Source organism: Pinus tabuliformis, chromosome 4_1 (genome assembly GCF_031772625.1).
Source record: "Pinus tabuliformis cultivar Carrire ecotype Pingquan chromosome 4_1, CPIR1, whole genome shotgun sequence".
Taxonomy (NCBI): Eukaryota; Viridiplantae; Streptophyta; class Pinopsida; order Pinales; family Pinaceae; genus Pinus; species Pinus tabuliformis.
The window spans coordinates 462,900,993-462,928,576 of record NC_142303.1 but is presented as its reverse complement, the minus strand read 5'-3'; the positions used below and the strand labels follow the sequence as shown (position 1 = coordinate 462,928,576).

Here is a 27,584-nt window from a genome sequence, read left to right as displayed (position 1 = left end):
AATAGTTTTAGTTGACTTCTCCCACTTTTCTCATTTTTTTGACGATAATTAAATATGTTTCTCTCGTGACCTTATATGCTGATTTTTTCTGTCTCATTGACCATTTTTGGTCACTTGAGTCATTACTAAAATTTCAGTCTCATTTAATCACTATAGAGTCTAGACTATTATTGAACATTCAACAGACATTTAATTTGCATAGGCAAGCTTATCTTGCCCTTGTGCTGATGGTTTCTTTGCTTGCGAATTGACCAGGCTGAAGTGTTTGATAAATTTCTTGATGGGACGACATTAGAGGAATGCTACTCAGCAGTAGCCTCTGTGGCAAATCGTTGGCTAGATCTTTTGGATGTAAGATAATTTTAGAGTGTTGGAATCATGTTTCATCCGAAGTTAATAAATTCCGAAAATAAAGTTCTAAAATTTGTCACTTAAATATAGAATTACAGTTATATATTCCTATCTCAAAACAAATTGTTTGCTAAATTAGATTGCAATTTCAACTTCTAGCATCTGATTGGATATATTTTTCCACTGTTTGTCTAGAATCATGGGATTGATGTGGCTGATAGTGAATTATTGGATTATATATCGGAGTCGAGCACCATGAGCAAGTCACTTTTGGATTATGGTGCACAGAAGTCATGTGCAGTCACAACAGCAAGACGGCTTGCTGATTTTCTTGGAGATGCAATGGTTAAAGACAAAGGGCTTATGTGCCAATATATTGTTGCACGTGATCCTCAGGTTTTCTCGATTTCACCTTTTGTTAAGATGAAAGTTTGAATAATTAGAGAAGTTCTATTCCAAGTTCTTTGTTATGTTTTTCAATGGATATGCTGTGTGCACTCATCACTAGGTATGTGTAGCATGGGAGGTTTTTCAGTGTCTAACCCTGCGTTACATTTCCTTTATGTTATTTTCAACATTTTCTAGGGGTTGCACTTGCACTCCCACATTACAATTTCATACTGATTGTACTCATCTTGAGTCCCATTGACCTACTTTTGTCGTTATTTGTTGGGCTTAATAAAATTTTCTCTTATATTATTCAAATCCTGCCATCTGAGGCTATTATCTATATTTTTTTTCCAAAGGAAAACCTCAGTGAAATGCAAGGGATGCTTTTCCACATTTGTTGATGGTAAATCAGTTAGTGTAGACTGTTGCGTCTCACCCAAGGGGATTTAAACTGGGCACCTGCTGACATGGAACGAGCCAAATGCCCAGCAACATTGCTGACAACCATTTGAACTAAATCCATGGGCTAGGCTATTATCTATCTGTCAATATATATATATTCTAAAAATTTACCATGGCTTTACTGTATTATCATAACTTACATGTTTCATTGGCTTTGAACTTGGGTCTCCACAATGAAAGCACTTATACTTTACCATTTGACCACGGCCCTCTTGATGACTTCATAAATCTGTTTTAACATGTTACTCTATTAATACTTGTAAATTATGCTGGAAAAAGGGTAGCAGGACCCTGATATCAAGGATTATACTGGAAAGTCATTTATCCCAAATCTTCCTGGTATAGGAAAATATATCTTTATACTGAAAGTCATTTATCCTGAACTGTCCTTGTATAGGAAACATCAGCATATGATTTGGCAAAGATTTCTTTTCGCAGTCATATTCTTTTGGTTTTCTAACCAGATGAATACTAGAAAAAAAATCAATGTTGGCCAACATGTAGCAAGCTTTGGAAAATATAATGAAACATGGAATAGTACTTGGGATATCCAGCTTTTGGCCCGCCAATGAATTAGGAAAGCGTGGAATTTGTTCTTGGCAAAGCTCCATATATTTGTGTTTGCTTCCTGTTCAATCTATTTATCTTAAAAAAATGTATATTAACAACTTTATTGAACAGTGCCAAGCTTCCATGTGTTACTCTCATTTGAAATACCTTACGAAAATATGAACAGTAAACAGGAGTGCTCCGTGCAGACACAAATATATGGTTTCCAAGAAAATATTCTAACAATTTTCTAATTCATTAGTTATTTGACTTTAGGCACAACAGATTCCTCTTTATGGAATTATACAAAGCTTATTATTATCTTAATCTTTGGGTTTGTCTAAAGTGGCCCATATTAGAAGGTAGGAACTCCACTTTATTCTCTGGAAGCAATATCTGTGAAAGAGATTAAAGTTAAAAGCATGCCTCTGCTTACGCCCATGGGGTGTATAATAGACGGTGACAGGGTGTTCTGTTAAGGCACTCCGTGGTTAAAAGGTCACCGGTTCGAATTTCTGTGGGTGAAAATCTAGCCATGTTAAGCGCTGGTGTGGCCTAGACTGGTGGTGATCCTCGGGTGATTTTGACGGCTTAGATGCCCCTGGGTCGCGGCAACTCAAGCAACATGTTAGGCGTGCCAGTGATCTCAGGACTCACATTACCTAACAAACAATAAAAGCATGCTTCTGCTTACAAAGTTGCATCATGTTTTAGAAGATGGTGATTTTATTTTGGGCTCCCACTACTTGATCTATTTTCAATTTTGCAATGTGCCTTTTTATGAGTCAAACATTGATCTAGTGCCTGACAAGGAGCAAATGATAAATCCTTATTTGCTATAATATAAATTGCAGGGAAATGAAATTGGTACTAGAGACAGATGATGTGATACTATAAGCAAGTGATATTCTAATATGGCTGGATCTGAATGACACTGATGTTAAATATTTGACTTCCCCACTTGTATTTTGTATTAGGTGTAAATTGATATTTGTAATCCTTATTTTGGTGATGATAACCTAGGCAACAATGCAAGATGAAATATGCTCAGATTGCTCTGATCCTGCATTTTAATGGATTTCTTGTTTCATTCAACATTCATAGTTGATGCGATGGAAATGAATGACATCCAACACAAGTTTCATAGCAGGGGCTTAAAAGTGAGATTGGTTATGAGCCAATTGAGAATCAGAACAATACCTGGTGGAACTTTCTAGAATAGCCCATTGACATCATTAATGGATAATGGAGCTGTAGGATTACCTATAGCAAAGAAGTATCTTTTCTACCTTCTTTAGGTACCAGAACTAGTGATGCTTAACCCTCTCCCTCTACGTTCTTTAGGTACCAGGACCAATGATGCTTAGCCCTCTTCATCAGGGATATTTTCAGCCATAGATCCCAGTTCCTGAACACCATGCTCTGCCCTAAGATGACCAAGACTGTCACCTCATACTTTCATGGGTATCTATTAGATCAATACCACAAGTGACGGGCAAAATTTCTGGGTGCACCGCACAATAGAAGGGTCAAATCTTGGGTCTAATCGATGGGTATAATCGAGACCAATTTGGCGATGTCAAACTGTACATCAATTCACATGTCCTTAGAGCACTTGAAGGATAAAGTTAAACTCTAGACAAATCTAGAGCAAGTTGTTGCCGACCTGTCCAATTACCTCCCTACCCCATAAAAGCGGCCAAGGATCTATTCATAGTTTCTTTCTTTCGACCTCAGATGCTAGGAGTATCCCTTGCTCCTACATCCCCTCCCAGGATCATATAGTTAGATGCATTGCTAGTTCCAGGGGACTTCAACAGCGAGCCAGTTCTCGATTTGCCTCCCTTGCCATCGGTCATCAGAATCAAGAGCCCTTAACATCTTTAGTTGCATTGCTAGATCTCCCCATCTCACGCTCATTCTTTTTTGGTAGGCTATTGTATCATGACATAGTCATTATAGGCATGCTGCGACAACACTACCACTTCTTTATTTCTTTGGTTAGCTGAAGTAGCATGTGTGAAAATTTCTAAATAGAAGTCCAACTGTAATGATTAATATTATTTCTTTTACTTATTAACTCAGAAATAAGTTATTCAAAGTGTTTCTACAACAAATATCGAAATAAATTATGCTGTAGCCTTCACAATTAAAACACTGTGGAAAGTGAGTGCAAAGAAAAATACTAGCACAAGTACAATCACGATGACACAATTATTTTTGGACAATTGTCCCCAGAAAAACCCAATGTGGGAAAACCGGTGCGACAGATGAGGGTTTCTTTATTAATCTTCAGCAAAAATCTCATGTACAAGATACAACCAACATAATAGAGGAGGAATCTCTGTGAGAAACTTTACAGATACTTCTCAACGAGTTTTTGATCCAGGAGAGGACCTGTTGCCCCCTCTGTGTCTCATCGCGTCAGCTTCTGCGCTGCCCCTCCTTTGCGTCACAGCCTCTGCGCTGACCCTTCTTTGCCTCATGGCCTCTGCGTTGCCCCTCCTCTGCGTCACAGCCTCCGCGTTGCCCCTCCTCTGCTCCTGCACTCCCGACTGATGCTGATACCCTCTCTCTCCTTCTCACTTGAAACTCTCCCTTTGATTTGATTTTCTCTTGCCGAACTTCGACCATTGAGAAAATTGATCTTACTTGGGTAACTAAGTATCCGCCTTTGATGCGATTTCCAAATACTCATCGATGTCCTTCTCATAATCCTCCAGTTGAAAATCAATGACCCAAATTAGATTCTAATCAATGGCTCAGATCATTTGGACTTGATCTTCGTCTTCTTCTAGAAGTTACACCCACAATTTAGATTAATACCCATTAATTATTTTAATAACGCTGTCTTTGGATGGAATTTCCCAAAACGATTTTTGGGTATTGTGGAATACATGTGTCTAAGCTTCCCTGCAAAATTTGAGACTTAGAGTACATCCGATGCTACCAGAAATCAACAGTATGCAGGTGCCTATATTTCATGTATTCATTTAAAGTCACCCAAGTATCCTGATATCTTAATATAATTTGGTTATTTAATGAGCAAGTGCCTAGGTCACCACCCTCGCCATCGGTCATTAGAATTAGGAACCCTTGACATATTTAGCTCCATTTCTAGATCTCCCCATTTCAATCATTCTGTTTTGGCAGGCTATCGATTATTTTATATCATGACACAATGTTTATGGGCATGCCGTGGTAGCATTGTCGCTTCTTTCTTTCTTTCTTTATGTTATTCCTTTAGTTATGTCATTTTCAACATTTTCTAGGGTCTGTGCTTGCACTCCCACATTGTATTCATACTGATTATATTGTGGTCATTTGATGGACATTAATAAAATTATCCTTATCCTTATAGTTGTTTGGTTAGCTTATATTTCATGTACTCATTTAAAGTTACTCAAGTATCATGATATGCTAATATAATTTGGTTGTTTAATCAACAAGTCTCTTTGCATTGATTGTTTTCATTTATCAAGTTATTTTTACGTGACTCTTCTCTAAAATATAATTTGTATCAATCAAGTTTGTTACTAATTTAAAAGCAAAATTGTACTTTAATTTTATACCAAACATTGAAAATCCCCTTATGCAAGGACCACCATTTGTTTGTGGAGCACCAACATAGTGGTCGACATCATTTTTGGGCAGCTTTATTGGAACCATGTATGTACCTTGTGAGTATTTTGACATAGGAAAGAAAACTTGGATGTTATTCGTAATGTGTAAGAATATAATTGTGTTGATGCTTAAAGATATTATTTCTCTTTTTTTCTTGACTTTCAAGGGAGTTAGTGCATTGTTTCCTTAATATCAATTTGTTGGGATCTTGTCAGTTTCCTTGATGCTTTCTATGTTACAAATACTTTGAGGAGGGGGGGTGGAATCAGTGTTTCATCCAATTATTAATTTTGCCAGCTAATTTTTTTTTACAATTTGAAACATAAATTTAGCCATGATACAATAATTAAAAATAAAAAATCACTTGTATAATTTTAGCTCAAATTACAATGATGAGGACACCAATCTTTTTGTACAAGCCCAGGTACCAACCTGGCAATAGAATGAGGACACCAATCCTCTTTAGTAAGCCTAGGCTCCAACTTGGTAATAGAATGAGGACACCAATCCTCTTGAGCAAGCTTAGGCTCCAACCTAGTAATAGAATGAGGACACCAATCCTCTTGAGCAAGCCTAGGCTCCAACTTGGTAATAGAATGAGGACATGAATCCTCTTTAGGCACCAACCTGTCCAAACTGCTCCAAAGAAGGATTCAAAAATAGGCTCCAAACTAGGTTCCAAAACCAATCCAAACCAAGTTCCAAAACTAGGCTGAGACTAAGGTAAACCGAGAGTCTGAAGTAGGTCATTAACAAGCCAAGACAAGGCCGAGACTAAAGCAGAACACAAGTCTGAATTCAAGGCCAAACTGAGGCAATTGCAGGTCTGAGTTCAGGGTGGAATTGAGGAAAAACACATGTCTGAGTTTAAGGCCGAAATAGTGGCAACCACAGATCCGAATTTAGGGCCAAAACAGAGGCTGCAATAGGTCTGAGTTATGTCTCACAGATGCTCTTCAAGATTTGCTCCAAAGACTATAGAAAATGGCTTTAAAAGTGCCTTAACCAAAAGAAAAGAAACCTTTCAAACTTGCTTCTCAACTCCTTGCTTCTTGCTGTCGTGCTTCATGAGATATGAACCTCTTTAAGTGCTACTTCCTTAGATCCCAATTGCTCTTCTCTTCAACCGAGTTCCTTGGTTGAATGAGTGAGGAGACTGCCTATTTATAGGCCTATTTGACCCCCAAAGAGGCTGACTTGACCAATAGGGCTAACCTATTCCTTAAGAGGGTCGACTTCACTAGGCCCCAAATTCCACCTTTTGTCTTCAAAAAGTTCGTATCTCCTCAACGGAGAGGAGTTAGAGGGTGAGCCATATCTTGTTGGAAACATCTCGAGACGTTCTTTAATCCTGTATGATTATTTCCTTAAGCTGGATAACCTTTGACATCAATAACAACCATTTTCTCAACATTTTAATGCTTACAATTCAAAAGAAATAGAATGGATGGAATGTCACCTGTTACCACAAAATCTCGCAGGCCTTGGAGAGGGAAACCCTACAAGACAAAAGCTAGATAAAGTGCTAACATTGAGGTGGAGGCCCAATGTCACCTTAGCCAAAACCCCTGTTCTTTACAAACTTTCATTGATGGGAGAAATCTTGGCAGGAATGAGATCACTTAAAATAGATATGCTAGGTATAAGGCACAAAGTGATCTAGCTAGAGCTAATTCAAGAGAGAGACTCCAATGATTCAAGGCTTCAAAGAAGCAAAATGCTCTTAAAGAAAAGCCCTAGAAAAGAAGACACAAGACTTAGGGTTTTAAGATTTTTTGATGGTGCTAGGTATTCACAAGGTTATGGCATAAGCAAAAGGATTTCTTACAATGATATTCAACTAAGCCAAGGCTCATGAAACCTAAGTTATCAGAAACTCCTAGCACAAACTCCAGAAATGCCATTTGCCGTATCAGGGATTCGGGTACGAAACGTGTTCGAAACGACCTTGAAACATTTGCAAACCGTTTCAAGTTTTCCGGAAATGTCGAATCTGGTTTCGGTGCCGTTTCAGGAAATTTAAACGATTTTGGATATGTTTCCGGAAATCCGAATACAGATTCGAGAAAATCGCGATCTATATCTGGATTTCTAGAAACGAATCCACCCAAAAACACCCACACAAACAAGATGGTTACCAGTGTGTGGGTGTATCAAACATGGTGGAAGAAAAAGAAAAGAATCTAGTTCAGTTGTTTCTTCTCAATGAACAAGTAGGTTTCTATCTTTTCCCAAAATAATTAATTCCTGCTAGAATATAAATGAATAGGTTTCTCTTTCTTTTTCCAAAATAATTAATCCTAGCTAGAATATAAATGAGTAATCAATTCAGAATTGGTAGATTCAATTATGATGATTGATTGTTTGTAAGAGCCTTTATGATTTTCCTCCTCCTTAGACAAACGATACATATTACAAAAGTTGTTACGCAATAATATAAATGAATAATCAATCCAGAATTGGTAGATTAGATTACGATGATTGATAATTTGTAAGAACCTTCGTAGTTACCCTCCTCCTTAGACATATGTTACATATCACAAAAGCTTTTACACAATAAGTTTTCATATCAAATTTGTTTTGATATGAGATGTATCTCGTCAGAGTTAGAATTTGCCTAAATTGCCAATGCAGAACGCATAAATTAGGCATCTACGTTAGGTTTGCAAGTAATTAGGGTTTGAAGTGCCCATCAAATTTATAACTTTTTTTTCACTCATGGATCTGCTAGAGCTAGATGTTGCCCACCAAAAGTGGGTACCCATAGGAGAACTTTTCTCTTGTTCATCTTCTTCCAGCCGACAACCAACAACCATTGATAGTGACCTTGTAGCCGATGTGATGCGCCACTTTATCTCTGTTCCCTACATTAGTTGTATGTTTCCTCGCCCATTAGTCAAGAGCATATGTTAGAAGGTGGGCAATCTGACCCAAAAGATATGTTTTTCGCTGTGCAATCGAGTGCTTACACTTGTTCTTCATTTGGGCATGGATTATTGGGTGATTTGGAAGAAGGAAGGGTTTTGATCGTGATTTTGACCCCTCACCTTAAATGGGGGGTTAATCTTCAATCATAGTCCCATGGTATCTCCCCTATTGGGCTATGGATTTAGGACGGACACTACTTGGGAAACCCCGATTTTGGTAAGCGTGGTACTGTTTTCCCATCCCACAATTTTCACTCCTCTTTGCACATTACAAGCCCTCTTTCACCATTTTCCTTCTTTGGGTCCACATAACCACCATGTCCACAATGCACTGGCACACCCCCTCCCCTTGTCCACCTGTTTGGGTTGGACCTGGAAATGTTGCTCCAGAGGTTGATGCAGTTAAAAGAAAGTTAAAAACATATCATGGCCACAAGCAAGAAAAAAAGTAGAAAAGAAAATCATGAAATGCAAAAGATGGTTGGGACATTAATAATATTACGTGGGCAAAAGCCAAGCATGAGCTTTACCCCTTATCACTATGACCATCACCCTGGTTCCTAGGGCCCATGAGTGCCCCTCAATCATCAAAAGAACCCATGCAAGTCCCAACCCCCGGTGGGCGATGCACTGCACCACCTTAATGGGGTAATAATTGCGTTACATCATTCATAGCATGCTCTGATTCCCTGGAGGTTCGAGCAGTAATACAAAGAAGAATCAAGAAAAAACAAAGGCTGGGGTAACTCATGTGACCACGATTGCTCCTTCCTCACATCTGTACACCCAATATGTGGTCTTCCTCATTATTGTTACCCTTGTACCCATGGCATTTGGACCCAGAGAAGGAAAATGGTGAAATAGGGCTTGTAATGTGCGAAGGGTAGTGAAAAATTGTGGGATGGGAAAATGGTACCATGCTTACCAAAATCAGGGTTTCCCAAGTAATGCCCTTCCTAAAGCCATAGGCCAATAGGGGAGATCCCATGGGACTACGATTGAAGATTAACCCCCTATTTAAGGTGAGGGAACAAAATTACGGTCAAAGCCCTTCCTTCTTCCAAGTCACCCAATAATCCATGCCCAAGATGCCCAAATGAAGAACAAGCGTAAGCACCTGATTGCACAATGAAAACATATCTTTTGGGTTAGATTGCCCGCCTTCTAACATATGCTCTTGATACCATGCTTACCAAAATCGGGGTTTCCCAAGTAGTGCCCTTCCTAAAGCCACATGCCAATAGGGGAGATCCCATGGGACTACGATTGAAGATTAACTCCCCCATTTAAGGTGAGGGAACAAAATTATGGTCAAAGCCCTTCCTTCTTCCAAGGCACCCAATAATCCATGCCCAAGATGCCCAAATGAGGAACAAGCATAAGCACCCGATTGCACAATGAAAAACATATCTTTTGGGTTAGATTGCCCACCTTCTAACATATGCTCTTGATAAATGGGCAAAGAAACATACAACTGATGCAGGGAGCAGAGATAAAGTGGCACATCACATCGGCTACAAGGTGGCTGCTGGCTGGGAGAAGATGAACAGGAGAAAGGTTCTCCGAGGGGTACCCACTTTTGGTGGGCAACATCATCCATCTCAGGGACATTTCTTGCCACATCACATAGGCCACAAGGTGGCTGCTGGCTGGAAGAAGATGAATGGGAGAAAGGTTCTCCTAGGGGTACCCACTTTTGGTGGGCAACATCACCCTACGTGAACCAAAGGAAAACTAACACTGTAATCCAGTGACCCATCAATTTACACCAACCCTTAAAAAATCAGAACAAGCTTGTATGCAGCCTTAACAACGACTATGTTTGAATTTTAAAGCCTTGGAGTGTAGTATTTTCAATTGGGTAGGAACTCACAGTGGATATTAGTGAGGATTTGGGGTGGGCAGCTTGAAACCAAGACATGTTGTAGCTTCAAGTATAGAGACTTGAAAATTATTCATTTGAAAGATGGATTTTCTTAGGATCTTGGCATTTTGAAGTTCTTTCTTTGGAAATCAAGCCTTTTTTTCTTCTACATCCCTACCTTCCACATTGTTAGTGCAGAAACTTTAAAATGGAGGACAAAGTCAAACATCCCAGTTCAGAATGCGGCCATCAAAGGAAATCCTGAAGTCATTTTGATACAAACAAAATACCATTGATGGAAAGATACTTACATAAAAGAAGTATGCAAGTATAAGAGAAGATAGTCGGAAGTTGGAACGATATACATATGGTACACTCTTAATGTTATTATATATTTGTGGAGTTGCGAAATTATTGTAAAGTGATCAACTTTGAATATGTCTCCTAGAGCTACAATAAATATTTAGGCAGGTGATCAAGTGTGGCCAAATGTGACCCCCAATCTGACATAACTAATGGTCCAAGGATAGATTCAACACAGTGGTATTCCTTTTTTTGGCATAATAATACCATTGTATTTATGAATGAAGCTTACGACATTTTATGATGTTGACTGGCATTAAAACATCAACATTCAACACTGACACTCGAGCACATTGTATCTATCATCTTTTAATTGCCAAATGATTGAGAGCCAGATTGCAAAATGGGTGAGTCGAAAATCAGTAAAGCAGATGCTTTATATAATGGTTCTGGTATGCTTCAAGAAAGTGGCAATAAAACCTACATATCCTACAGGTCAGTCTTACTAAATACTGGTTTTCCATCTTTTATTGTTAAGTATTTGTGTTAACTCCCACATAAACAATCTTTTGGCATCAGCTTTGATGTCATTCTAAAATTTTCCAGTGCATTGCTTTATTTGACTTGTATTTTCATGAGATTACTTGGTGGATATGTGATTATTAATTGCAACTTTTTTTCTGTAATTAGGGTATGGTTCACGACACCTATATGTTGTGTACTAAAATCTTCTCAGACCAGATTCATAGTTGATATTTTGAATTTTGAAATGTTCTCAGTGATGTTCTTAACTAATCTTCGATGAAATGCACACACATTGTGTATCTTGTTTGTGTTGGCGATTCTCACGCACTTCATGTATCTTGTCTGTATTTGGCATTTCTTTTGTGATAATAATAAATATGAAGTTTGCATAGGATACATATTTACAAACTTAAATTAAAGATTATTAGTAAAGTGAATCAACTTTAAATCAGATTGCCTCTAATGCTTGTCTATACTTGTGTCATGCAGGGTGCTCCTGTGAGTGATCGTGCCATTCCTGTTGCAATCTTTGAAACAGAACCCGGTATTCTTTTAGACATGAGATTAATTCAGAGTCCTTTTCATCCTTAGCTGAAAAAATGATCCTTATGATATTGTGATATTTTTGTTTGGTTGCAGAGATAATGAAGTCATACATGAGGAAATGGTGTAAAATATCGGCTGAAGTGGCTATTAGGTCGATTGTTGACTGGTCATATTACCGTTCCTGCTGCCATGCAGAAGGTTGTGTATTTTAAAAAATACATTTTTTTTTCTAGTGTACAACTTTCAAGATGCAGGTCACTAATCCTCTTACCATAATATGTTGAGCAGGTCACTAATCCTGTTCCAAGGGTAGCACATCCTGATTGGCTGCATAAAAAGGTCCGGGAAAAGAATGACAAATACCGTCAAAGAAACATTCATGATATGTTTAAGTCAAAAACTAAAGATTCTGATCAGCAGTTGAATTCTCCTGTGGCCAATGATTTTATGGATAGTGAGATGGTTGGAGATTTAGAAGATGTGGTTGCCAACAAAGAGAATATACCTCATTTGGGGCCTAGGCCTATAGTTCGTAACTATGAAAGCAACAAAGAACTATCTGGGAAGAAGATTTATAGTAAACAGACTGACAAAAGTCAGAAGCAGCATCAAATGTTATCTTCTGTAAATAAAAATGATCATCGTGATCAATGCATTGATAAGAATGTTGATTACCAAGGCTGGCTTAACCAGAAGAAGCGTAAGTGGAAAGAAACACGTGAGAGACGGAAGAAGCTTAGGTATATCGGTAACTTGATTTGCTTTCTGCTATTGTTTGTTTTGATTTTCCTGACTAGATATTGTACAGTCTCTCTAAATAAGTTTTTATTAAGTTAACCTCATTTTCAATTTGCCATTCTAGCATTACAAAAAATCTAATGTTGTTTTAGAAGCTATTTTTGCATTAACATCAGGAAAAAAAACACAACATATGTTAAACCCAAGGGTTGCAAAAAGTACTCTGGAAAGTCATCCCATATATGGGACTGCCAATCACATTGTGGTTCCTCGCTTAATCACATTTCCTGGTATGTTTACTTCTTCCTGGAATGGAAGCAGCTGCTACTATCAGGCTGTGCTGATGTAATTGCAAAGCTTTGGTCAAGATCAGTAAAATCAGATATTAATGTATAAATCTGGCATTTTGGAAAAGTGTTTAGTATGATAGATTGAGGTCAAAGGATCTCCAAATTAAAGAAAATATGATTAGAGCTATTGCGCCATCTCAAGGTTGATTTAGGCTCAAAGTACAAACTAATTTCCCAGCTAGAGATAATATAAGTTGAGATAATTTAATTAATGTCCAACAAATGACCATGAAGTAGGTCAATGGCCATCTCAAGGTTGACTTAGGCTCAAAGTACAAACTAATTTCCCAGCTAGAGATAATATAAGTTGAGATAATTTAATTAATGTCCAACAAATGACCATGAAGTAGGTCAATGGGACTAGAGAATACAATATGTAGTCCATAGACTATGGGACTTTCTAGAAAATAATCCAAGATGCGAAAAGCTACAATAAAAGGAGAGATAAATTTGACAATAAATGAAAGAGTAGCATGATCTAGATAAAGCAGAAGAGAGAAAACTGAAGAGGTGAAAAGCCCTAGCTCAACATCAATTCATAACAGGAAAAAAAATTAGAAGTAGAAGCTGAAGAAGGAGAAGAGCTATCCATCTGTGTGTATGTTTTATTTAGCTCAAAATAGATCATGAATGATGGATGCATCATAAACGTCAGCGTTATCAGCCATAATAGGATTTCTCCCTTTTGATTTTATGTTGGTTAGCTTTGGTTCTTGGAATAGTGAGCAATGCGAACTTGGTCAATAAGAGGTGATAGTAGTAAGATATGGAGATTGGTAAACTTGAGCATCAGTTTGACCACATTGATTTCTGTTTGAGTATGCTGAATGATATATGGAATTACATCTTCTTAAAACTTGGAAGTGTTTATAAATAGATTGATTTTTACAATAAACAAAATTAAAACAAATATGTCTTGAATAAATTAGGAAGTTTGTTGCTAAATGTGGATTACAGAGCTGGGAACTTCTTTTGTAAAAATTTCTGTTTTCCCACCCCGCTTTTCAGTTTCTCCTTATTTCTCCCATGTAGTTAAATGCCCATTCCCATAACCATACATTTAACAGACTGAAAAAAATAAATATTGCTGAAAACACAAATTCTGGAAATTTTTCAGAATGCTAGAAATTGCAGAATTAAAAATCAGCAATTAAAAACAGCCATTAAAACACATTAAAACACTGATATTTTTGGTCAACTTGACCCTGGAAAAACCCCCTACAACTCTTGGGGAAAACCAGTTTGAGAGCTCTTCTTTATTTCTGAAAATTGTCTTTTTACAGTGAGAATTATTCAGCAAAAAATCAGCAAGCAAATTTACAACTTATCTCCTTTCCTGTGCCTCACAGCAATCTGGAAATTACAGCAAACAGGACAGCAATAAATGCTGTACGACCTCCGTTTTGTGTGCAGAAAAATCAGCAAACTGCTCCTCGATTTTTGTGCAAAAATCTGCCTTTCACTATGTGCTGAATCAGCTGTACAAATCTGCTCAACTGCTGCCTTGGAATGTGTGCCAAGCTGCTGTCTCCTTCTCCTCCCTGCTCAGAAATCTCTCTTGCTCTCTTGCTCTCCTTCTCCCAATCTGCTCATGAAAGAATGAATGACCTTTTCCTCTTTTTCCTCCTTTAATATAACTCCAAGTGACTTTTGGGTGATCCAAGTGACTTTTGGGTGATCTCTAAATCCAATGGCTGAAATAGATTTAGATCAATGGTTGAGATTAAATGCTCATTTAAATCTCACTTTCTATTTTTTAATTCACCCCACTTTAATAAAGACCCACTTAGTCATTTATTTCCAAAGTCATTTTTCCTTTCTAATTTTTCATTGACTTTATAAAAGTCACTTTAAAATTAGACTTAATAACTTTATCACTTAAAGTCACTTTTAAATTAGATTTAACTTTATAAAATTATAAAGTCACTTTAGGAGAAAAATTAAATTCTTTTGGACACTTTTCCCTAGGCCAAAGATCAAAGCCTAAGGGAACCATCTGTCCTCCGGTACCAAATTTCAACACTCCCTCTTACCGAGGAAGGTGTTCCTCACCACACCCATCTTGTCTCTGAAGTAGACATGCTTGCCCCGTGGTAAGGCTTTGGTAAGGATATCTGCAACCTGCTCATCAGTGGAAATATACTCAAGCTTCACAGCTCCCTTCTGAACATAGTCTCTGATGAAATGATATCTGATCCCGATATGCTTTGACCTGTCATGAAATACTGGATTCTCCGTGAGTTTAATGCAACTCTGATTATCACAGTAAATCACTGAAGGTCTCAACGGCTGACCAAATAAGCCAAACAACATCTTGCGAAGCCAGATGGCCTCACAACTAGCTAGACTGGCTGCCATATACTCTGCTTCCGCTGAACTCAGTGCTACTGACTGCTGCTTTCGGCTGAACCATGACACTACTGCTGAACCCAACCCAAAACAACACCCTGAAGTGCTCTTCCTATCAGAAGCACAACCTGCCCAATCAGAATCAGTGTATCCTGCCAATCTCACTCCATCTCCCTGCCTGTAGTCCAGACCATAATCCACTGTCCCCTGCAAGTACCGCAAAATGTGTTTTGCAGCCACCCAGTGAACCTTCCTAGGCTCACACATAAACTGACTCATCGTGTTGACTGCAAAACAGATATCTGGTCTAGTGTTGACCAAATACGTCAAGGAACCAATCAGCTGCCTGTACAATGTGGGATCCACCAACTCGGAATCCGAAGCATGAAGCTTCTTCCAGTTGGTGATCATCGGTGTCGACATGGGTCTACAATCCTCCATGTGGAATCTGCTAAGGATGTCCACAATATACTTCCCCTGCCCCAGGAAGAAATGCCCCTCCTCCTGCCACACCTCCAAACCCAAAAAGTAATGCATCAAGCCGATGTCCTTCATCTCAAACTCCGCCGCAAGATCTCTCTTGCAGTGCTCTATGAGTCTCTCTGCATCTGTAATGATCAAGTCATCCACATACAGCACCAGAATGAGAGGCTCCTCACCAATCACAATAAAGTAAAGGTTCGGATCTGCCTCACTCTTTGTGAAACCCATCCCCTGCAAGTATGCATCTATCCTGGAGTACCAAGCTCTGGGAGCTTGCTTCAGGCCATAAAGGGCCTTCTTCAATCTGCACACATGGGACTCCTTCCCATGCACCTCAAAGCCCTGTGGCTGCTCAATGTACACCTCCTCCTGTATGAAGCCATTGAGAAATGCGGTCTTCACATCCATCTGGTGGATCTTCCAACCCATCTCTGCTGCTATCGATATAATGGAGCGGATCGAAGTATATCGAGCCACGGGAGCGAAGGTCTCCTCATAATTAACTCCCTCTACCTGGGAGAACCCTCTAGCCACAAACCTCGCTTTGAATTTCTCAATGCTGCCATCTGCAGCATGCTTTACCTTGTAAAGCCATCTGGAAGTAACCACGGATTTGCCCTCAGGCCTCGGCACCACCTCCCAAACATCATTCTTCATGACAGAAGAATACTCCTCCTGCATGGCCTCTCTCCAGACCTGCTGGCTAGCTGCCTCCTCATAGCTAGAAGGCTCAGAGTCAAGGATGCTGGTAACCATCGCCATATAACTACAAAACCTCTCAGGTGGTCTACTCTCTCTGACCGGCCTCTTCGGCTCAGCAACAGATGTGGCATCTCTCAAGGTGTCCTGAAGCCACTTGGGCTTCCTCTTCCCTGAGCGCACTTCTTCCACCGGAGAATGAAACTCCTCCTCCTCATCATCATCAGTAGCCTGAACTCCTGACTGTCTGTCTGCTGTCCTCCTGCCTGCACCTGAACCTGTAGAAGCTGAGGTACCGTGTGAACTGTCCATCAGTGGACTCCGTAGTGAACTGCTCTGCATGCTGCCCGGAGCACCACCCCTCTGGCTCGATGAGCCACTGCTCACTGACGGACCTGACATCCTCATAGATGTACCTCCGGATCCTCCTGATCCCTGCCCACTGGATCCCTGCGACTGACTCAACTGCTGCTGAGGGTCTGGCTGATCCAGATACTCTAACTCCCGTGACCTCCTAAAGGCCCTGTCCTCCTCGAACTTCACATCCCGTCTGACAACAACTCTCCTCTGTGCAGGAATGTAAATCCGAAAGGCCTTTGAGGTCTCACTGTAGCCCACAAAGATACCCTTCTCTGCGGTGGGCTCTAGTTTGGTCCTCTCCTCCTTGGGTATATAGGAGTATGTAATGCATCCAAAGATATGAAGATGACCAAGATCAGGTTTCTTCCCAGAGAAAGCCTCCTCCGGAGTCATGTGCCCCAAGGCACGATGCAGACTCCTGTTCTGCAAGTAAACAGCTGTGTTGCAGGCCTCTGCCCACAAGAACAATGGCAACCCCTGATCATGTATCATGGCTTTGGCAGCCTCTATGATGGATCTGTTCTTCCTCTCCGCAACCCCGTTCTGCTGGGGGTTGTAAGGAACAGTGAACTCCCTCCTAATGCCTGCCTCCGCACAATAGTCAACAAACTCTCCAAGGGTGTACTCTCCTCCATTGTCCGACCTCAAGGACTTGATCTTTCGGCCTGTTTGTGTCTCCACAAGAGCTCTGAACTCCTGAAACCGCTTGAAGACCTCACTCTTGGTCTTCAAGAAATAAATCCAGGTCCTCCTGGAGTGATCATCAATGAATAAAACATAGTACTCATACCCACTCAAGGAAACATGAGACATCCGACCGCTCACATCGGAATGAATCAAATCAAGTATCCCCGTCGCTCTGCTGTCACTGCTGGGAAAAGGGGATTTGGCAAATTTGCCCATCGCACAACCTCTGCAAGTATCAAAGTGATCAGTACTGAAATCTGGCACACCTGTAGTGATCTCCCGCAATGTCCTCAAGGCTCCATGATACATATGTCCCATCCTGCGGTGCCAAATCTCACACAGCTCAGAACTGCTAGCTCTGCTGTCGGTACTACTGCTCAATGCCAAAAGGGGCTGAAATGCAAACTTGTACACCTTTGCATGGCGTACACCTATCACTCTAGCTGAATCAGCTGGAGCGCCCCTGGGATACATCAACACCTGTCCTCCCCTGAACAGTACCTCATATCCTCTGTCCTCCAAAGCTGAGACGGATATGAGGTTCTTCCTCATCCCTGGCACATAAAGAACCTCTGACACTTTCAAGGGAGGTTTGGACTCCCTCTGAAATGTCACTGTCCCCACCCCGACTGCTCTAACAACTCTGTCATCACCGAGTACTACCTCAATATCAATACCACTCTCTGAAAGCTCTGAGAAGTACTCACGGACTCCTGTCATGTGACGTGAAGCCCCACTGTCCACATACCAGATACCTGTAGATGCTCCGCTAATCGAGGGAAAAGCATGCTCCCTCTGAACCTGTGTGGCAGGTGATCCTGCACTAGAGGACTCACATGTAGTGAACGCAAACTCTCGGTCAAAACGACCAGCAAAGTCCTCAATCTCTGCTGAAGCTGCCACGTCCTGGTTCTTCCCCTTCTTCTTCTTCTTCTCAGGACACACAACTGCATAGTGTCCCATCTTTTGACAATTCCAACACTTCACCTTGGAATAGTCCTTCTGTGTGTTCCCCTGTTTACCTTTACCTTTGCCTTTGCCCCCACCACTGCTTGTGGAAGCCTGCTTCTTCCCTTTGCCTTTCTTGCCTCCTGCCACCAGTGCTACATCCTCATCCTGCTCAACTGGCTTGGCTGCCCCAAGCTGACCTTTCCTGATCTCTGTCTGAATACAATCATCCCAAAACCTCTCCCATGTGGGAAGGGTCTCACGTGCACAAACCCCATCAGCAAAGTTCAACCATGAACGGGGGAGGCCATTCACTGCAATACGCACCAACTCAGTGGATGGAGTGGCCTCTCCAATCGCTGCCAACTCATCTCTCACATTGGTAATTTTTGTGAGATATCCAGCTGCACTATCATTCCCCATCTTAATGTTCTTTAGCTTCTCCTTCAGGACCATCTTCCGGTTCTCATTGGTACTCTGGTAGAGATTGGACAATGCTGTCCACATCTCATGGGCATTGCTCTTTCCTCTTACATGAGGAATGCAATGGTCTTTGATTCCGTCTAGAATCAACCTCTTACCCTTATTGTTCTTCTTTTTATACTCAGCCAACTGAGTAACATCAGTGGGCACAACAACAGGGTTCTGTGCGGTATGCACCATGATATCCCAGAGTTCTGCCTCCTCAAAGATACTCTGCATTCTCTCCTTCCAAACGCTGTAATTTATATGCCCATCCAGCCTATCCTCCACCCTCAATCCCAATGACATCCTGCTGTCCTAAAACTGAAAAATAGCACTGCTGTAGTAAAGATAAAACTGCTGTTTATGAAAAAATCAGCTCGCTGGAATTTTCTGAGTGAAAAATCAGCCACTGTAATTTTTCCTTTTGCTGTCCCAAACTGTCCTTCAGCACTCAAGCTCTGATACCATGTAAAAATTTCTGTTTTCCCACCCCGGTTTTCAGTTTCTCCTTATTTCTCCCATGTAGTTAAATGCCCATTCTCATAACCATACATTTAACAGACTGAAAAAAATAAATATTGCTGAAAACACAAATTCTGGAAATTTTTCAGAATGCTGGAAATTGCAGAATTAAAAATCAGCAATTAAAAACAGCCATTAAAACACATTAAAACACTGATATTTTTGGTCAACTTGACCCTGGAAAAACCCCCTACAACTCTTGGGGAAAACCAGTTTGAGAGCTCTTCTTTATTTCTGAAAATTGTCTTTTTACAGTGAGAATTATTCAGCAAAAAATCAGCAAGCAAATTTACAACTTATCTCATTTCCCGTGCCTCACAGCAATCTGGAAATTACAGCAAACAGGACAACAATAAACGCTGTACAACCTCCGTTTTGTGTGCAGAAAAATCAGCAAACTGCTCCTCGATTTTTGTGCAAAAATCTGCCTTTCACTATGTGCTGAATCAGCTGTACAAATCTGCTCAACTGCTGCCTTGGAATGTGTGCCAAGCTGCTGTCTCCTTCTCCTCCCTGCTCAGAAATCTCTCTTGCTCTCTTGCTCTCCTTCTCCCAATCTGCTCATGAAAGAATGAATGACCTTTTCCTCCTTTAATATAACTCCAAGTGACTTTTGGGTGATCCAAGTGATTTTTGGGTGATCTCTAAATCCAATGGCTGAAATAGATTTAGATCAATGGTTGAGATTAAATGCTCATTTAAATCTCACTTTCTATTTTTTAATTCACCCCACTTTAATAAAGACCCACTTAGTCATTTATTTCCAAAGTCACTTTTCCTTTCTAATTTTTCATTGACTTTATAAAAGTCACTTTAAAATTAGACTTAATAACTTTATCACTTAAAGTCACTTTTAAATTAGATTTAACTTTATAAAATTATAAAGTCACTTGAGGAGAAAAATTAAATTCTTTTAGACACTTTTCCCTAGGCCAAAGATCAAAGCCTAAGGGAACCACCTGTCCTCCGGTACCAAATTTCAACATCTTTTATATACTTAAAAGTGTGGACATACCATAGAGAGTGTGATTTGAAGTGTCTTTACACATTTTTGAATTTTGGTATACTTTATCTGCTAGGGTATAATGTTGTTCATTTTTCATTAGGTTTTCTTTTTGAATGTGTAGGTTAGATGATTCTTTGATGGACACATATCAATCAGGAGTATGTGACAAACTTCCCACTGAGAGGGTTGATAGAACAGAAAAGCCAAAGGGTGGTGTTAGTGCATTCTTTAGGAGCCGTGAAGTTGCACTAGTTCATTTGCATTGGCAGGTAATGAAATTTCCCCTTATCTGCGTTTATTTTATCATTGGAAAATCTGTTGTATTATATAAGAGTTTGTATTGAAACTTTGGCATTATATATTGGAGCAGATCTTGCAGCTAGTTCCGAGTCAAAATCCTGGAGAGTTCTTTGCTTGGGCCATGGCCGGAGGGAATTTGTTTAAGGTTCCTATTAAAGTTCCTCGGGTTTTCTATATTAACACCAAAGCACCTATTACTGAAGAATTTCCTGGAAAGCGTGTCATTCGGATTTTTCCCCATCAGCGGCCAACCTATAACCTGATTGAGGTATGCGGTGGATGCATTTAGGATCATGTAAAACATGCTACTCTGGTTTATCGGCAGCTATCTACAATACACTGATTTTAATACCTTGAGTTGCAATGCTACTGGAATATACCTTTATACATTTGTTTTGCTTTAGGTATGTGGTTGCCTGAATTGTTGGATGAAAGAGACAAGTTTATATGCCGGCATTTCTATTCATGTTTTTCTCCTTGTTTTGAAATTTCCCTTTGTAGGTGGTTGTTGATGAGGAACAATTCAAGGTTGCAGGAAGAAAGCTGGCTGCTCACCTGGCAGATCCTGAAGTAGAGGTTAGATTAACTCTTTGGTGTAACTTGAGAAATTTTAGTAGACAATATGTTGCATCTTGTTCAATGTTAGCTTTGGTTGAACTGACTTTTTCTAAATTGGAATCTAACTGTGGTTTAAAAGCACAAACAAGAGATATCCAAATTTCTCTCTATAATTTTGTCATATCCGACAATTGTAAAGGTAATATTGTCAATATAAGAGGAGTTGACAAACCACAAAGATGAGAGAATGTACAGAAGAGCTCTAAGGATGTTGTACTAGCAGGATTCTGAATGTAATGTTGGGAGATAAAGATGTAATTCTCATGTTACCTGCTGATAATGCTACTCGACAGAGTGCTAGTGCCTGACCCAATGTTCCACTAAGTTTCTGGTATGTATGTAAGTGTATCTGGTGCATCTGTAGACCTCACAGCCCCAAAAATAAAATTTCACGGGATGACAAAGTGTGTCGGGATGTGTATCTTGTGCATTTGTAGATCTCGCCACCCCGAAAATAAAATTTCAGGGGATGACAGGGTGTGTTGAGGGTAAGACATAGGAGCCGTTGCCCCAAATATATAAATATTAAAATCATACCAATTAAAGTTATAAACTTTTTAAAAAGGTCATGAATAATTCATAGATGAATGGTGATACATACCAATGACCATTCATGATTCCCCTAAAATTCTAAAATGTAACACTAAAAACTAAAATGATAAGTAATTAACTTATTTAATAAAAATAAGCAGGTATGTCATTTGAAATGGAAAATGTCAAACATAGTATATAGTCCATAGTGGGAAATGCCCAAAATATGTGCTCAATGAAATGAATTGCACAAATTCACTGTGCCAGGTTTTCCCGAAAGATGATTGTAATGTCCCAGTACTTAATCTACTAGTACTCTAAAGGATTTTTAATTGCAAAATCCTAGTTCCAGGAAACAACGACATGTATCCATGCGAATTCAATTAAGGGACAACACCAATAGTTGAATAAACACAGAAAATGAGTTGCAAATCCACCATGTTTATTAAATAATAACTCAGAGGAATTTTACAAAATAACGAGATGAAGCCGAGTGAGAACATTCAGAAAAATACACCCAACATTGCTTGCGATAGTTTGATCTTTCCACACAGAGAATTTATGGTTTCCTTTATCATGCATTCTGGCCCAACAATTTTACTTCTTGCTGATGTGGTGTAGAACCCAGAGTAATACGTGTTTATCTCCTTACTCAGCAATCGGCCCACAAGTATGAAGATCCATCCAAGGGATTTGACTTAGCGATCTATTAAATATGGGATGCGACCCCAACTTTGCCTTGCTCGATTTGCGACCTTCTCACTTATTGACGTTGACCCTTTTATTTTATTTGCTCCGCGCATAGATGAAACTCAACTTAGTTGATGGGATGACACTCATTCCTGAGTTTGGGCATGTGGATTCGGCGGCCCTTGAGACAACGATTTACCCAGTTCGATTCGGTAATATGGAATCAGCTCTCAGTCCCTAGCCATTTGGAACTCGACCCTGAACCTTGCCTCACGTTCCAACAATTTCTTTGGCTTCAATCAGTTTGGCAGCATGACCTCAATGAATTAATTCAACCCCTTGGTGATTTGTCTCTCGGTCCACATAACTCTGTTTTGATAAGAATTCGATCAACAATATCAAATTGATTCACCCAATCGACTTGCCTCGGTCCAACAATCTTGAGAGATTTTCCCTATCTATCTTTGACCTCTAATAAATAATGCCCTCCCAAGACAAGATTTTTGTTGCAAGTCAACTACTTGTCACTCGGCTTGAGAGACAAGGACTCGACGTATACTGATTCCTACGCAAACCTTGTCACTTAATAGCCAGTGCATCAGCCTCTCTTGAGGCAGAGACTATTCAACCCCCTTATGGACAGTCAACCCTTACCCAATAAATTCATTTCTTAAGTAATAGCAGATCGATCTCCAAAATTGCACGTTGAGTTGAAGAAACTTGGCCTTTTCAAATTGATGAACTTAACCCCTGCCAATGTGAATCAATTCAACCTCAAAAAAGATAGGATATTGCAATTCTGAATAAGTGTCCGTGACCATTGGATCGGCCTGCAATACCAAAGTTGGTTAGGGAGTGTCTTTCAACTCGACACCAAACAAAGTTACAAACTACAACTAGGGTATGTCATTTCCCTACGTTTTCAATTTTCTTTCCATCAACTACCATCACTTTCATGTTGGGCAATGGGATATGTGAAAATGTTGATCCTTTTCGCCATATTTAAGTCCAAAAAGTTATGGGTGCTATCGGTATCTATTAGAACCATTACATTGTTCTTTTTGATATGTCCTTTTAACTTTAATGTCTGGGGTTGAGATATACCTGTCATGGCCGATAATGATACTTGCAAATATTCTCGTTATCTGATTCTAGAGAAAAGTGTGGAGAATCTTCAACTTCTTCTACGTCTGATTCTTCATTGTCTGAATCATTGGTTGCTTCACATGTATATAGGTTCTTGGTCTCTTTTCCCTTAGCACATTTATGTTTAGGATCCCATTTTTCACCACAACGTTTGCACTTACCTTCTTTCATTCTTTGCATTTCCAAATTAGTTTTTTCTCCTTCACGAAGATGTGGTGGAACATATTTTGTATTATTCGTGTTAGCAATTTGGGGAAATCTTTGTTTCGAATATACTCTTTCAACTTTTGGCCACTGCATCCTTTTGAGCTTCTTTTCTGCAACTTTTGCTTTCTGTTTTGCTTCTTCTATAGAAGTGATGTCATGAAGCTCAAGCTTAGCCTAGAGATGTGGTTTAAGTCCCGTGATGTATGATTGAATGAGACGAGTCTCTGATAATCCAGGTACTCTTGTAGCTAGAGTTTCCCATTCTTTAGTGTATTCCTCCACATCTCCTTTTTAATGCAGCTTGGTGAGTGTTGAGAAGAACTCTTCTTCTTTAATATCTTGGAACCTCTTAAAGAATGCATTTTTGAATTTATTCCAACTAATAGCAAGTATCGTCTTCTTCCACCACATATACCAATTATATGCTTCACATTCCATTTGCATGGATGCATGCCTAATCTTTTTATCATCATTGTCAATACTGTAAATCTCAAAATATTCTTCTGCTTATTGAACCACGCAACACTATATTTCTCGTTACCGTCAAATTTGGAGAGCTCAAGTTTTGCTCTTTGTTGATATGTAGCAATTGGTGGGGTGAAGAAGGGGTATTAATTCAAGAGATGCATATTTTGAAAATTTGTGTTACTATTTTGTTGATTGGGCATGGAAGATGCTTTTGGAGACTCAGGGTTTTGGATGTTGAGTAGCTTCTTTATTCTGGGGTATTTGATTAGGAGTAATTTTCAACTTTTCACAAATACAGTTCAACATCGCCATTGTTTGATTATGAGCTATTGATGCTGCATTATGATTTCGATCCATCTTATTTGAAAAGATTGCATGATCTTTTTAAAATTCGTTATGATTCTGCTCGAGCTGACTCTCTATTCTCTTCATTGTATCCTGGAGCTCCTTTATTTCATTAGAATGTCTGGTAACTTTATTCATAAGATCTATCAATTTTTTACTAAAATCAGCCATCAACATTGATTAAGACAATTCTTGGGTATGTGATGGTGTATATATATCTAGCTTAACCTTTTTTCTTAAGTTAACCCTATTTTTTTTAAGAAATATAATTGTTTTAAATCACTTTATTTATAATTAAATATTAATTAACATATATAACTATTAAATATTAATTAATCATATAATTATAAATTATATAATAAATTAGTATTACAACTTTATGGTAATTAATATAACTATGAATTGTTAAATCCACTGAACCTATCGAAAGAGACAACACGATGGTCGCAGTGACGTCGGGTGGAACGTGCCAATTGGGGAGGTACGAGGTGGTCGGTTGAGCGAGGAACAGAGGCAACGAATTGATAATGGTGGTCGGTTGAGGCAGAATGAATGGTGTTGGATGACACAACAATGGACAATCAAGGGGGATGTATGGACAGTGAAAACGAGCAGCGTAGGTGGATTGAGAACGGGGAAGGTGCAACACAGTCAGACAAGAGTGAAAGCAAGTGAACGGGGATGTTCGACGAGTAAGAAAAACAGCAGAACATTCGGTTGACCAGTGATGGAGACGGTGGACACATGCAGGGGAAGACGACGACGAAAACAAGAAAAACGGCGGGGTCACAAAAGAGCGACGGGTGTACAGGTTAGCAACAACAGAACAACAAGGGGCAACAACCTAAATGTGAATGTAGGACGACGGTCGTTGGCTCTGATACCAAATGTAGCGGACTTGCTCAGTAATAGACAAAAATACACATGTTTTTATTAATAATTGAATGACAATTACAATGAAAGACAGCACTGGCTTTAAATATAGCCTAAGAGCCATTACATGAGGGGGATCATGCCCCTTAGTCTAAAATGAAGTTAATTTAAGTTAGTAAAATAATTTTATACATAACACCCGACACCCTTTCTCATGCACTGGGATCCAATCACGGCTGAAACAAAAATCCTCTAAACAATCAGGAAGATAATCAGGCTCCACACCCAACATCTTGAGCAAACAAGTGTGTCAATTTGTGTGTTGTGTTTTTACCTTTCATGTTTATTCCATTGCTTATAAGTTGTTAAGAAACTATGTATCTTGGTGAAAGTAAATTTGGTTTTAGTATTTAGTTGCTTTGTTTTCAGTTATTCATCTAAGTATAGTTTCAAGGAAATTTAACAGTAAGAAGGCATTGTCACTAGAAGAGGTATTATTTATATTGTCATTAATTTTCCCCATTTCTATGTTGGTTTCCACATGGCTCAACTGAAAATATCAAAGAGTAACTGTATATATGTCGAATGGTTGTTGAATATTGTTTGCATCTTTTATGCTGTACCTGAGTATGCGGTACCTATTATAGCACTTTTACTATATAATTGCAATATACTTTGGTTGACTCTTTACTGGACTTTACACTTCCTTCCATTGGAATCCTGTATTATTTTAGTTCTTTTGATCACATTACTGTTTCTAGAACTTGTCAATTTATTTGATCTCACTCTTTACACTTCCATAAAAGATTCCAACTTCCAGGCTAGCCTTATGCCATTCTTTAATTCTCTTTAGTATGAGATTCTTAAGGGTTCTATGAATGCTTCACATCATGAAACTGTTCATCTATATTTTGCAAAGTGGACTGACATTTGTGAGCCTTTTGCAAATACTTATATTGTGTTAGAAAAATCTATTTTACATTAAAATATACATTAGAAAATGATTGACATTTTAGATATGCAACAATGTATGATATTTATAAATAACATTTTTAAGAATATAATTACAGTTGTTGTCTTCTTTGTTTCTTTTGTTCATTAATGTGTTGTAACATTAAAAATACTTGTTGAAATTGTAACCATTTATATAAAAAATTTGCTGAGACATGCCACGGATTGGCTTAGTTTGGAATATATAGCATGGCTGTCAGTAAGATATTTTTAGAGTCTGTTTTTGTGGGCTTCTAATGCTTTCTTTTCTGATTTTGATTAGGGAGTGTATGAGACAAAGATGCCTTTAGATTATTATGCAGTGCTGCAACTTGGTTGTGTTTGCAAAGTGGATATCAATGCTAGAAATCATAATCTCAAAGATGGCTGGAATTTAAGTGAATTACACATGAAGACTACCACAGAATGTCCTTATATGCAGGATCCGGTTTCTTTCTTTTATCTATATCACAGGTATTTAAATTTAATCTCATTGATTTTTGAACTTTTCTAATAATTGTTGCTGTTCTCATAAGTCCCCAAATAAATGAAGTTTCTTTTGTTGAAAAATACATTTCATATTACATGGAGAAAAAATTACATAGCAGCTGAAAAAGGGAAAACCAAAAATAAAACTGGAAGAGTATATAGAATATGGAATCATATACTCTTCCTGAACAACTAGGGTAGCAATAAAATTAGAATAAACTACAGAACTGAATGCTTTGGCATTTAATAAGGTGTAACCTTTGGAAGACAGTTGCACACATACCTCTTTTCACCAATAGTGACAAAACGAATTGACAGAACTGACCTCATCAGAAAAAAACATACTTGCAGTGTAGCTACCAGATTGTAAACAGAGCTGAAATCTGAATACAGTACCAAACTCCTAAGAGGTGGGACAAAACCAGAGACCCCAAGTCCCCAAGAAGAGCTGCATGCCAATAAAGCTTTCTGTGAAGCAGAGGAGAGTGACGGTCCTACACCACTCTGCAGCATCATCGAGAAAAGCTACAGTCCCGTAAAAGATGCTTCAAGGTTTCTGATTGTACAAAAAGTGCATAACTCATTACCAAAGGGGCCATAAATATGCATACATGAATTTAGACTAAACTAATAGTGGGGAGCTTTAAAATTCCCCTATAATTGGATTTGCAATGTTCGATGTTGGGTCAGTCACTGAGATTTCAAGTTTATCATGTGAATATTTTACGTTTGTGTAGTATTTAAGATATGAGATTTTCATTTATTTGAGTAAATCTTTC

General features: G+C 39.0%; 1 protein-coding gene across 1 annotated transcript in view; it reads left to right on the top strand.

Annotated features, from left to right (window-relative positions):
- Positions 1-27,584, top strand: part of LOC149176428 (DNA polymerase epsilon catalytic subunit A-like) — a 125,097-nt gene that overhangs the window by 47,787 nt on the left and 49,726 nt on the right. Inside the window, 9 exon segments of the mRNA XM_089419910.1 lie at positions 256-351; positions 547-747; positions 11,485-11,539; positions 11,635-11,730; positions 11,783-12,281; positions 20,270-20,417; positions 20,519-20,716; positions 20,950-21,024; positions 26,600-26,790. Coding sequence (XP_089276036.1) covers positions 256-351; positions 547-747; positions 11,485-11,539; positions 11,635-11,730; positions 11,783-12,281; positions 20,270-20,417; positions 20,519-20,716; positions 20,950-21,024; positions 26,600-26,790 — 1,559 coding nt within the window.